The sequence below is a fragment of the Capra hircus genome, chromosome 2 (genome assembly GCF_001704415.2).
Source record: "Capra hircus breed San Clemente chromosome 2, ASM170441v1, whole genome shotgun sequence".
Classification (NCBI taxonomy): domain Eukaryota; kingdom Metazoa; phylum Chordata; class Mammalia; order Artiodactyla; family Bovidae; genus Capra; species Capra hircus.
The window spans coordinates 91,545,045-91,557,836 of NC_030809.1; the positions used below are offsets into that span (position 1 = coordinate 91,545,045).

The 12,792-nt window shown below is 34.4% G+C and overlaps 2 protein-coding genes across 28 annotated transcripts in view; one reads left to right on the plus strand and one right to left on the minus strand.

The window, feature by feature from the left end:
* The window catches only part of RIF1 (replication timing regulatory factor 1), a 60,999-nt gene extending 56,007 nt beyond the window's left edge, over window positions 1-4,992 (plus strand). For all 5 annotated transcript variants that reach the window (XM_018062815.1, XM_018062824.1, XM_005676151.3 and 2 more), the window contains one exon: window positions 33-4,992. In XM_018062815.1, the coding sequence (XP_017918304.1) occupies window positions 33-247 (215 nt within the window). In that variant the 3' untranslated portion in view covers window positions 248-4,992. The remainder of the gene's footprint in view (window positions 1-32) is intronic.
* Window positions 7,976-12,792, minus strand: part of NEB (nebulin) — a 203,973-nt gene continuing 199,156 nt past the window's right edge. For all 23 annotated transcript variants that reach the window (XM_018063007.1, XM_018062893.1, XM_018062997.1 and 20 more), the window contains one exon: window positions 7,976-8,739. In XM_018063007.1, coding sequence (XP_017918496.1) covers window positions 8,566-8,739 — 174 coding nt within the window. In that variant the 3' untranslated portion in view covers window positions 7,976-8,565. The remainder of the gene's footprint in view (window positions 8,740-12,792) is intronic.

Below are 12,792 nucleotides of genomic sequence, written 5' to 3' on the forward strand. Positions count from 1 at the left end.
TTAATTGTGTTATTTTCTTCTCTTTCCTTTAGATTTAATTGATCCTGTTGCTTTAGAAGCTCCGTTATCTAAAAATCTTGTCGCACAGATTAGTGCACTTGCTCTTCAACTAGATTCAGAAGATCTCTATAATTATTCAGGAAGCCAGCTATTTGAAATGCATGAGAAACTTGGTAGCATGGCAAACTCTATAATTAAAAATCTGCAGTCACGTTGGAGGTCACCAGCCCATGAAAATTCTTTTTAGTGTTTTAAGAGAAAATTGGATTTTTTTTTTTTTTAATCACTGGATTTGTTGACTCATAAAGTAAGTTCTGAAATAGAGCACAATTTCGGACTGAATGTTTGCAAAGTTGGTAACTTCACATGCTAAACAGCAATAGCTTATTAAGTAAGTTAAATTTTGTGAGTGAGAGCAATCTTTCCTGTATAACGTATTTTCTTGGCTGCTATGCATAGTTTTTCCAGAACTTAAAGTAGTTTACTGAAATGTGAAAGCAGAAACTACAAGCAAAAGCATAAATTTTGTTTTACGTACTCATGCATATTTTAATGAAACATTTTATGTAATATACCTCTTCTAAGTAAGAAAAACTGAAAATTTTTATTTGAAGTTTTTGCTTAACTGATGTTTATACTTCCTTTTTTTTTTTTTTTTTTTTTTGGGTGCTTGAGGTTTAAGAAGTTTGTTCTTGGTAAAACACCCCAAATGAGAGGCAACAAAACAATTTTTTGGAATGTTTTTCACAGACAAAGCAGCTTCATTCTGACAGCTTTCAAGAAAAATAATCAAAAGTTTCAACTTTGAGGGTTAAATATTAAAGCAGAATTTAGTGATTCCATTCATTTGCATTAGCAAATACTTGTGCAGCAGCATTTGCCTGTGAAAATATACTCTTATGAGATATATACTATTCATTTAAAAATGCACGACTGTTTGTACATTATGTATAGATTAAATCTTTAATTTATGAATTTCAGTCTTCATTAGTTGCACGAGTTTTTCTGTAGCCTCTTGTGAATACCTTTGTTTAATAGAAACATAATTTTGTATATATTGAATACTGAGATATCAGTATGGATAATAGACGTGCTTCGTGGGATTGCTGCAGATATTTGTAGGATTCTGTATCTACAAATAAAACAACAAAAAGTTTTGTACTTAGTTAATAGTTAAACATGAGTTTATTTTCTAAAGTAAGCAGAACAAGTATTAGAAATGAGAAAGTGTTACATGACAACCTTGCTATTCATTCCCATAACCTTTTTTTTTTTCCTTTTGGTTTGAAAGAGGGGATCAGCCACTAGAAATAGTGCCTCGTTACATTTCTCTTTAATGGGGAGTCAGCTTGAGTATTTTCATCATAACTTGGATCGTAAGAAACCTAGAGCTTATCTGCTCTTTCTACCTATACCTAAAGCAAACTTGGGAGAAATCTGAAAACTGTTCTTTAAAATATGTATTTTTTTTGAGTTTAAAAAAATAGGATGTATGTAATTAAAACATTTCTAATTTTACCAACTGGTATTAGTGCCTGCCTTTCCCATATTTGTTTCATCTTTTTAACAAATATCTCACTTGTTTTCTAAATAGAATGAGTAATCTCAGTTTTAGACTTAATTCAGAAGTAACCCCTACTTGAAAAGGCACGCATTCTTTAACAACTTACGGAAAGTTTAATCCTTGTGGCTTGGTTAGCTTTATATTCAGAAGGGGACTGCCACCCAGTCATGATAAAAGTTGGTTTCATTTTCATGATCCATTATCATTACATTGTAAATATTTTGGGGTCTAAGTTTGATATTTATATGCTGAGGATGGTTTTAAAAGGAAATCTGGGACCATTGAGCCTGAAGGACTGTAGCTTAAATTTAAACACTTATAATTTGGCTTAATTTGTTTGTCATTTATTCCCCAAGTTCTGTTTGAGTAAATAGGCACGTTTTGATTGAACAGGTGTTAGTAGAAGGTATATGTATGTATGTTGAGAGGAACCAGAATTAACTCATTTCGTGACCTCTTATCTTAATATTTGTGTGAGCTAAACTTGCTGGTGGACTAAAAGTTCCTGGGAAGGTGAACAGTATAGCAGAAAATGTGACCAAAATGAATACCATTTACTTAAATCACAAGTTTGATGCAAGTGCAGATACTAATTTTAGAACATCCTAGTTTAATAAGGATATATTCTAAAATATTTAAAAACCAATTTGCTAAATCTTCAGTTGTTGATATAGTTATGTGTTTGTTTAGGCTCCTTATTTTCGATATTCTTGCCTTAAAACTTTCTGCAGATTCTTTTCCTCAGTGTTTCTGGAAGAGCAAAAAGCATTAATATTCCATGATCAGCTCCAGTGTGTGTTCTTTTACCATTAAAGTGAAATAAGTTTTTTCAAATAATTTCTACTGGTTAATAAAACATGACAAACATTACTAAGAACACTCAAATGTCATTTGTAATTTTATGCATTTATAAATAATATAGCTGCATGTAGAACCATAGTATAATTTTCGTGTTCAAAAATGGATTTCCATTATTTCAGTGAGCACATAATTAAAGATGCTCTGCAGTTTGAACAAGTTTGAAAGCCATTGTTGAATAGTGGAGAGCTTTTGCCCTAGTTTCCTTGTCGATTATAGGATGATTTAGGTTAATAATGCAGTAGGGCAACAGTCAAAAATAAGATTTGAATATGAATTTCCCATGATTCTGTTTATGTGCAGGTTGGTAGTAGTCAGGGGTGTTTTATATTTAAGAATCATAAAAATGTCAAGAAAATTCAGTTATGTTTTGACTAAATGTCGGAGGGAAGACAAGAAAATTGGGAAAATTGAAAAAATGGGTGGCTATGTGGAAAATATACAAGTAGAGTTTTGTTTTGATTTTTAAAGAGATGAGTAGTTAAAAGTGAGTGCTGTTTTAAAGGCAGGCTTAGTTGAAATTTAACAAAAGATGTGAAAACTTAACTCATTTTCTTTTAATGCCATTCCTTCCGGCTTTGACTTTATAATCCACTAAGAAAAGCCTAGTTTTTATCTAGTATTCTTCATAACTGATTTTCTGGGAGATTATTTGTGAGCCAGGGCTAGAGGTCGTAAAAAAAAGCAGTTGTTAATGTTATTAGGCTGGGGCTTGAGTCAGGGGAGTTAGCTGCCTGCTTGTTTTTACAACACATGTCCATTTTATCCCAAAGCCATTAGAAAGGTCTTATACTTTGTATATAAACATGAAAGTCAAGTCCTGACTTCTAATACAGTGCTTCTCAAACCTGCATGTATTTTGTTAAAATGCAGATTCTGATTCAGTAGGTATGTGATGAGAGCCTAATAGTTCATTTCTAAGAATTCCCATGTGATCCATACAAATGCTGATATCTGTGTACTGCATTTGTGGTCATAGGTCTAAGAGGCTTCAAGATCCAAATTAGCTTTTGGTAACCCAGGCAGATTTATATCCTTAAAATTATTGCTAAAATATAACTACTAGTCTTTTTTTAAGAAACCTTTTCAGATGTCTGAATTGAGGATTCTGACTGGTCTTGAAGGCTTCATATTAATGTTAAAAAATAAAACTGTTAAAGGTAGAATTTTGCCTAATATGGGGTCTTTTAATATAGAAGATAAGTATTTTATGCTACCAAGAACCTGATTAAGCAGTTCAGACAATGTGGAGTCTTACAAGTATATATGAATTATGTTCTGATTTTTTTTGTTAATATAAAGGTAAATTTTCATAATATTAGAGATGAATTTAGTCTCTAAATCTTGCCTTCTAGGTTATAGGACTTCATTATTTTATTAATAAACATTGAAAATAGGCTACCCCTGACAAAGGTTAATTTGGCAGTGAAATTAGCAGTGCTGTAATAAGTCCATTCTGACAAGTATGTCTTGATATTCAGTTTACTGAAGACCTCTGGTGAGTGCTGTGACAGCATATGATTGAACCTTCCTATTTTGTTGTAAAATGGAGTTGAAAGAGTTGAGTAGTCTGATCTTCAAAAATGAGGGGTTTTTTTGGCATTCTTTTAAGGTGATATTTTCCTTCGTGTTTATTAAAAATGAATACTTTTATTGTAAGAACTGCCCTCATCTAAAGCACTCAGTTAAGGAAATGTCAGAGTAATGGGTTTTAAAAACTGATTATCAAGATTTATTGATTGTTCAAACTGTAAAACAAATCTGGTCTTTGTGGTTTTTCATGGCCTAGTTAATTGTGTCTATTATATGCCAGGTTTTGTATATTGCTCTTTGAAAGTTCCATTAAAATCTGAGTCATTTTGATTTGGAAATCTGTAAATTAGATCTGTAGTCTAATAGAATTATGAGTGTTCATTTAGTTCTTAGAATAGAATGTTAAATTTTACAGTGTGATCTTTACCATTTTTTTTTCTTTCTGTGCCAAGCCTTTCTCCAAAGAACAGTTAAAACTAAGTGCCAAGCTGTAAATGCTTACTCCCCTGAAATATGCCATTAGAATAAAAGTTAACTTCTTCCTTTACCTGTGATTATAAAATTAAAGACAGTATTTTAAATTGATGTCACATGAAAGAAAAGAACCTCCGTAGCTTTTGGTTTTCAACCTGTAATAGAGGGAACAATATCTTTATGCCACAGTGTACCATTTTATAATTGGATGAAACTAAGCTTATCGGCAAATTCACATGTTGATTGAGATTGATGCACTGATAAATGATGAAGAGAGATCGATTGAAATAGCAATAAAGAATTAGGCCATTAAGTATAGAGAAACAGTTATCTTTATATTTTGAAAGTAGCTGACAGCCAGTGGTCCCTGAGTTATTCTATATATAATATAGTATCATAATAGTTTATTAATCCCTTGGGTAATTATTTAGAAATATTTTATACTCCACCTCCCATCAGTAAATAATTCCAACAAAAGACTTACTTCTTAAATGGATGTACTGCATACAAGTAGAAAGCTCACTTTCAAAATAGTGTTATGAAACTGAAAATGGAATGTAGAATAATAGCTGTTTTGATACTTAATTGAATAATAGGTGTCTGAAGAATTTTTTATTTTTATGGAGTGGAAATTTTCTAGAAAAAATGGAATTAATAGTTGATTTTGATAATAGGAAACAAAAGACAGCAGTCTTTAATAAGTTTTTAAAGAGCAGGGAGGGATTGACAAACTGTAGCCTGACACTTTTTTTTACATTTAAGGAACTAAGAATGAATTTTATGTTTTCTAGTGGTTGAAAAGAAAATATTTTTTGACAATGCATAAAATTGTTTTGTTGATAAACCAGGTTTTGCTGGGACACAGCCTTGCTTATTTACATGCTTGGCTGCTTTCCTGCTATCGTGGCAGAATGGAGTAGTCTGAAGACTGGGTGGCCTGTAATAATGAACATAATTACATATTTACTACTTGCTGGCCCTTAAATTGTGCCAGTCCTTGACATATGCAGTTGTTTTGTTCATATATGGCATGTCGTCAGTTTGGTTACTGCTGGCTGGCAGAATAGGGTTTTTTAATTTCTATGTCCATTATTTAGATTTTATAAAACGAGTTCCCCTGATTTCATTTATGTCTTACTGTTGCTTAACTAGTATTTTTTAGGTATACCTTTTTCTCCTTAAATTCTTAAAACATTATTATGTATTTGCCATGGTTATTAAGGGACGTGATATGTGAAGGAAAGGCATCTGGCACTAATTGGTTAACTCACACCTGTAAAACAAATGGGGAGGGGGTTGGGAGTTTGCTCTCTGTGTTGGTGAGTAATCAGTTACCCTCAATCTTAACACTACCTCTTGTGGATAGGCTTGACTGATATGCACTTAGAAGAGGGCTGAGAGAAGCCAAATCAGTCGTTTATTAGCCCTATAATATTGTTGTTTTCATCATTTGATAAATTCTAAGAGAGCTTAGTTTTACATTCAGAAAGTATTTATATTTGATAAGTCGAATGATTTAAGTTGAAACTTCACAGAAGTATGTGTTCATTCCTTGATTACCTATACTAGTAGATGGGAAATAAGGGTACAGTCAGTTTTGTTTAATGTTTATACAATGTTTGAAGCAGGTACACCTAAAGTTGTATTTTCAGGTTCATTATGACTGGTTGAAGGAGAGAGAATCTGTGTCTGATCCACAGTAAAGCTTTCATGATCTATTGAGAGTTGACTGTTATCACTTGCCAATTGAAACTGGATATTGAAACATTTTTAAAGAAATGCACTTTAATCTGAAATAAAATTTAAAAAAAATAAATTCTGGTACTTGTTTTTCTTTGGTGTTTGGGTTTTTAATTTTTTTGTTTGTTTGTTTCAAAGAGGCCTCCTGAAATTAAATGGTTCAGACACCAGCCAAAAATGAGTATTATATTCCTCCACAATGATATGAACCATTCATATTCTTGCCCTCTTTTATGGCCTGTTTTTAACTGGAGAGGATCTCTGTTTTATTCATAGTTTCAAGGGTTCCACACACTTCTAGATTCATATTTTAAAAATATTGAAGTATAGTTGATTTATAATATTGTGCTAATTTCAGGTATACAGCAAGGTGGTTCAGTTTTATATATTTCAGATTATTTCCATTATAGGTTATTAGAAAATACTGAATATTGTTTCCTTTGTTACACAGTAAATCTTTGTTGCTTATCTGTTTTATGTATAGTAGTGTTTATCCGTTACTCCTATAGTTAAAAGTTTATCCCCCTTCCTCCTTTCCCTCTTTGGTAACCATAGGTTTGGTTTCTATGAGTGTGTTTTTATAGAGACTAATTTGTATTTTATAGATTCTGCATGCAAGATACTTGACTGACTGTCTGATATTTCCTAGGTCAGTCCATGTTGTTTCAAATGACAATGTTACATTCTTTATTATGGCTGATATTGTGTATGGTGTATATATATACACACTACCTGATTATAGGTTTGATTTGGCATTTCTCTAATACTTAGTAATTTTGAGCATCTTTTCATGTGCCTGTTGGCCACATGTTGTCTTTGGAGAAATGTCTGTCCAGATCTTATGCCAGTTTTTTGATTGGGTGGTTTGGTTTCTTTGGTATTGAGTCGCATGAACTGTTGGTATATTTTGAAACTTAAGCCCTCATAGGTGGCATCATTTCCAAATATATTTCTCCCATTCCGAGGCTGTCTTTTTGATTATGTGATGGTTTTCCTTTGATGTGCAAAAGCTTAAGGTTTGATTAGGTTCCATTTGTTTATTTTTGCTTTTATTTTGCTTAGAAGACTGTAAATTCATACTTTTAACTAAGAAAAAGTATAAGACTTAGTGATGTTGAAAGATACAGTGATTAGTTTACTATGGCTTCTGTAAAAATCAGAAACTGAAACTCTTAAATAATAGAAATTTATTGTCTTGGTTCTGTAGGCTAGAAGTCTGACATAAGGTGTCAACAAGGGTTGGTTCCTTCTGAGGGCTGTGAGGAAGGCTATTCCATGCCTCTCCTTTAGCTTCTTGTGGTTTGCTAGCAATTTTTGGCTTTCCATCACCCCAGTCTCTGCCTTCATTTTCATATGTGCTCTTTGCTGTGTCTCCAGACACAAACTAAGGAGCTTAGGAAGAGCAGTATTACTACAGCAGTAAAATACCGTGACAGATCTTTTGCATTTTAGTAAAGGTAATCTGTACACTGAAGCAACAAGCCATTATCGGTTGGCACTCCACTCTTTGCCCGTTCAATGTCTTTAACACAAACTGCCAACCTACTGGATCCAGATGAGGAAGAGCCCTTGAAGTTAGGATTGGATCCCACAGCTATTTCTAAAACAACTTTATAAGCCAAGCCATAAGGAAAGCTTGCTGAACAGTCCTTCATTTGTTCATGTTTTTAACTGAAATAGTTGATTTTCAGTGTTGTGTCTTGTGCATTTTTTAGTTTTTGTAGTGAAGTCTAGCATAGGTTTGCTCTGTTGAAGTTTTTATTTATAGATCTTAAAACTATTAAAAAGTAATGCTCATTCCATCAATGGTGTTTGTTGCAGAATTATAGACTTTATTAGACACTAGTATAACACCAGTTTATATTGACTATCAGCTTCATAACTTCAGAACTGGATTAGAAATAAAAGTATCAGCAGTTAATAAGCAAGGAAAAGGAGTATCTGCCATTTTTTAAAAATGTGTTTAACATGTTTAGAATTCTTGATTTAGAAAAGAAATACTGTTAAACATTTTAGTAATGGAGAAAGACTGGGTTGATACAGCAATAATATAACAATGCAGAAACTTTAAAAATGTCTGCTGAAATCATTTTAAAACCCAAAAGAAAATTTTCTAATTATAAAAAAAAAAAAACCTATGGGTTTAATGTTGTCTCAGGTTTTATGTGCAAGTCCAGAAAATAGAGGTAAGTCTAGTTTAATAATTGGATAGATTAATTGTACTAATATACTGGTGAATTACTTAGGTACGTGTAGAAACAAATTAAGGGATGGTACAACGGTAACTCTCAACAAAAACTATTAAGCAATTTGAGAACTCAGAATAGTGGAGAGTCTAAACTGAAATACTAACAAGATTTGTAGGTTCTATAGACAGGATTGATGCTTTGAAGTATCTAAATAGCTTCAACGTAGTTGGCTGGGAGCATGCCAGTCCTGCCCGTCCTCTGCACAGTGCCATACATCCAACCTTCATCAATAGCTTGAACATTGACAATGGCATCTCCATCTTTGAAGGATACCTCATCTGCATCAGCAGCCATATAATCATACATGGCACGGAAGATTTTCTGTCGGTAAGGACAAAAAAGGGAAATGTTAGATTTGCAACAATTAACCTAAACAGCTAATTTTAAAGTTATGACACCAAAAACTTAAGTTGCACGAAACAGAATGTGCAACTACCACCAAAACTAAAAGGACGAACTAGGAAAAAAATTTGCAACTCGTATATATATCTAATAAGGATTACTGTCTATCTGATGACTCAGATGGTAAAGAATCTGCCTGTCAATGCAGGAGATTTGGGTTCGATCCCTGGGTCAGGAAGGTCCCCTGAAGAAAGAAATGGGAACCCACTCCAGTATTCTTGCCTAGAGAATTCCATGGACAGAGGAACCTGGTGGGCTACAGTCCATGGGGGTCACAGAGTCGGACACGACTTACTGACTACATACACCACATCTATTCAGATCCTTTGCTGAGGATCTGAATTGTCGAAAGGAGATACACCAAGAGCTAACATGCACATGAAAATACATCATTAGTCACCAGGAAAATGTAAAGCTACAATGCAATACTACTACACACTGGAATGGTAACTGTAAAAAGGTATTGGGGAGGATGTGGGAAAATTGAAATATTTTATAAACTGCAGATGCAAATGGAAAATGGTGCACACAGTTTGGAAATTTCTATTTTAGATAGTTACCATGTGACCTAGCATTCTACTCCTAGGTATATACCCAAGAGGAATGAACGTATGTCCACACAATAACTTGTATACCCTTATTCATAATAGCTAAAAACTAGAAACAGCTCAAATGCCCACCAACTGATGAAGGAAACAAACATTTTCATACAATGTAGTAATACTTGCTAATATAAAGGAATTAGTACTGATAAATGATACATGGATAAACCTAAAAACATAAAACCAGTCACAGCAGGCCACATATTACATGATTTCATATATGTCCTAAATAGGCAAACAGAAATTTCATTAGTGGTTATACTACTGTGGAAAATTCTGAAAGAGATAGGAATACCAGACCACCTGACCTACCTCTATATGCAGGTCAAGAAGCAACAGTTAGAACTGGACATGGAACAACAGACTGGTTCCAAATAGGAAAAGGAGTATGTCAAGGCTGTATATTGTCACCCTGCTTATTTAACTTATATGCAGAGAACATCATGAGAGACGCTGGGCTGGAAGAAGCACAAGCTGGAATCAAGGTTGCTGGGAGAAATATCAATAAGCTCAGATATGCAGATGACACCACCCTTATGGCAGAAAGTGAAGAGGAACTAAAAAGCCTCTTGATGAAAGAGGAGAGTGAGAAAGTTGGCTTAAAGCTCAACATTCAGAAAACTGATCATGGCATCTAGTCCCATCACTTCATGGAAATAGATGGGGAAACAGTGGAAACAGTGTCAGACTATTTTGAGGGGCTCCAAAATCACTGCAGATGGTGATTGCAGCCATGAAATAAAAAGACACTTCTTAGAAGGAAAGTTACGACCAACCTAGATAGCATGTTCAAAGGCAGAGACGTTACCTTGCCAACAAAGGTTTGTCTAGTCAAGGCTATGGTTTTTCCAGTGGTCATGTATGGATGTGAGAGTTGGACTGTGAAGAAAGCTGAGCACTGAAGAATTGATGCTTTTGAACTGTGGTGTTGGAGAAGACTCTTGAGAGTCCCCTGGACTGCAAGGAGATCCAACCAGTCCATTCTAAAGATCAGTCCTGGGTGTTCTTTGGAAGGAATGATGCTAAAGCTGAAACTCCAGTACTTTGGCCACCTCATGCGAACAGTTGACATTGGAAAAGACTCTGATGCTGGGAGGGATTGGGGGCAGGAGGAGAAAGGGACGACAGAGGATGAGATGGCTGGATGGCATCACCAACTCGATGGATGTGAGTCTCAGTGAACTCTGGGAGTTGGTGATGAACAGGGAGGCCTGGCGTGCTGCGATTCATGGGGTTGCAGAGTCGTACACGACTGAGCGACTGAACTGAATGTTTTATTAGAGAAAAAGAATTTGAAAAAATCAGCAATAGTGCATATTTCTCTCTCTCTCTGAGAATTTGGAAGCATACCAGAAATAAGTTTTTCTGGAAAGCTTATCTGAACAATGGTGAAAACAAAAAATACAGTATGGTGAGAAAGGAAAATGGGGTGTGGCTAATCAAGAGCATCAAGTTTCAGTTAAGCAAGATGAAGGAATGCTAGAGTTGTGCTGTTCTAGAGACAACCCAACCTTGAATCTGTAGTAAATGTACACTGAAAAATAAGACGGTAGGTAGATCTCATGTTAAGTGTCCTTACAACAATGAAAGGTTTACAAACAGTTTAGAGATACAAATTTGAAAGTGCCCAGATTTTCTTCATAGGAGCAGCCACTGGTTAGTTATTTGGCATGAAACCTACATATTTTTCCCTAGCATTTTGAAACACACAGATTCACATTCAAGGATAGCCCCCCACATAAGTGGAATACTATAAACAATACTTGTTCTTCCCATTTGATATAGCTTGGAGGTCTGTCTGTATATAGATTTATTCTGAAGAGAATTGCATATTTTAATAATAACCACAAGTTACTTAGCCATTTCTGTATTTCTAGACAGTTAACTATCACTCTGTATTCGTCCACTAACCCCACAGTGTTTGTCTTCAGGTGTCTGTCTGGGCTGAATGTATCAGGTCAAAGTTACTTGCCTTTTAAGTTTTCTTAAAAGTTTGCTACTCTAATAGAATACTTTGTTATAATTTGCATATTTATGGTTAGTAGTCATGGTGAACCTCTTTTCCTTGGCCATTTTTATTTCTTTTGTTGTAGATGGTTTAGTCATATGCTTCCAGGCCTCATTTTGAAGGGAAGGGGAATAATTATGAATTTTGGATACTTTATGCGGTTTTAGATACTAATCTTTTGTTATGTATAATTTCTCCCAGTTTGATATTTCTTTTTGTTATAGTCTTTTCCTTTACATTTCTAGATTTTTGAAGTTGCCAAGGAAGATTTTCCATTCTCCAATATTGTAAAAATAATCTTTTTCTGTACTATTTTACAATTTTGCTTTTTTCCCTCTGCTTATTTGTAACTCTTTCCGAGTCTGTTTTTGGACTTCACTTGTTTTAAAATCTATTCTCATGCTAAATTCATATTTAATTACAATAGCTTTCTAGCATATTTTACTTTTATGGTTAAGTCCTTTCCTATTGTCATTTTCAAAATTTGCTTGATCTTACATCTTACTCTTTCAAATAAATTTTAGGATTAATATATAAAATTATTATAATTATCATACTAGGATTTGATTGGAATTACCTTGAATTTATGGATTTATTTCTGGAGAAATGACTGCTAGATTCCCTTCCTGAACTATAATAGGCTTTAATACTTACCAATCTTTATGTCCTTTACCGATCTTTATGTCCTTTAGTAAAGATTTTCTTCATACAGATATTGTTCATTTCAGTCGTAAAGAATTATAATATTATGTTGTAATATTATGAGATCCAGGGTTTAAAAAAAATATTTATTCATTTATTTGGCTGCACCAGGTCTTAGTTGCAGCATGTGGGATCTAGTTCCCTGACCAGGGATCAAACCTGGGCCACCTGCATTGGGAGCTGAGAGTCTTAACCACAGGACCAGCAGGGAAGTCCCAAGAGATCCAGAGTTTTAGACTGAGTTTTAAGATAGTCTGGTGAACTGGTGAGCATGATTTGACTTATCTCTTGTACATATAAGGTATGACTAGACTACATGTGACGTGCACACACACACACTATGGAAGAATGATTCGAAACAACAGATGCTTTGCTTTAAGATGGTGGGTGGGTCTGATGAGCCCACAATGATTATTTTGCTTTAGTTTTTCTGTGTGTTTTGTGTGTGTCCGTGTGTGTGTTTTTAAGTCCCTGAATAATGCTCTTTAGTTATGTGAGTTGTTAATGAAGGTTCTCTGATATTTATTACTGTTGCTGCTAAGTCACTTCAGTTGTGTCCGACTCTGTGCAACCCCATAGACGGCAGCCCACCAGGCTTCCCCGTCCCTGGGATTCTCCAGGCAAGAACACTGGAGTGGGTTGCCATTTCCTTCTCCAATG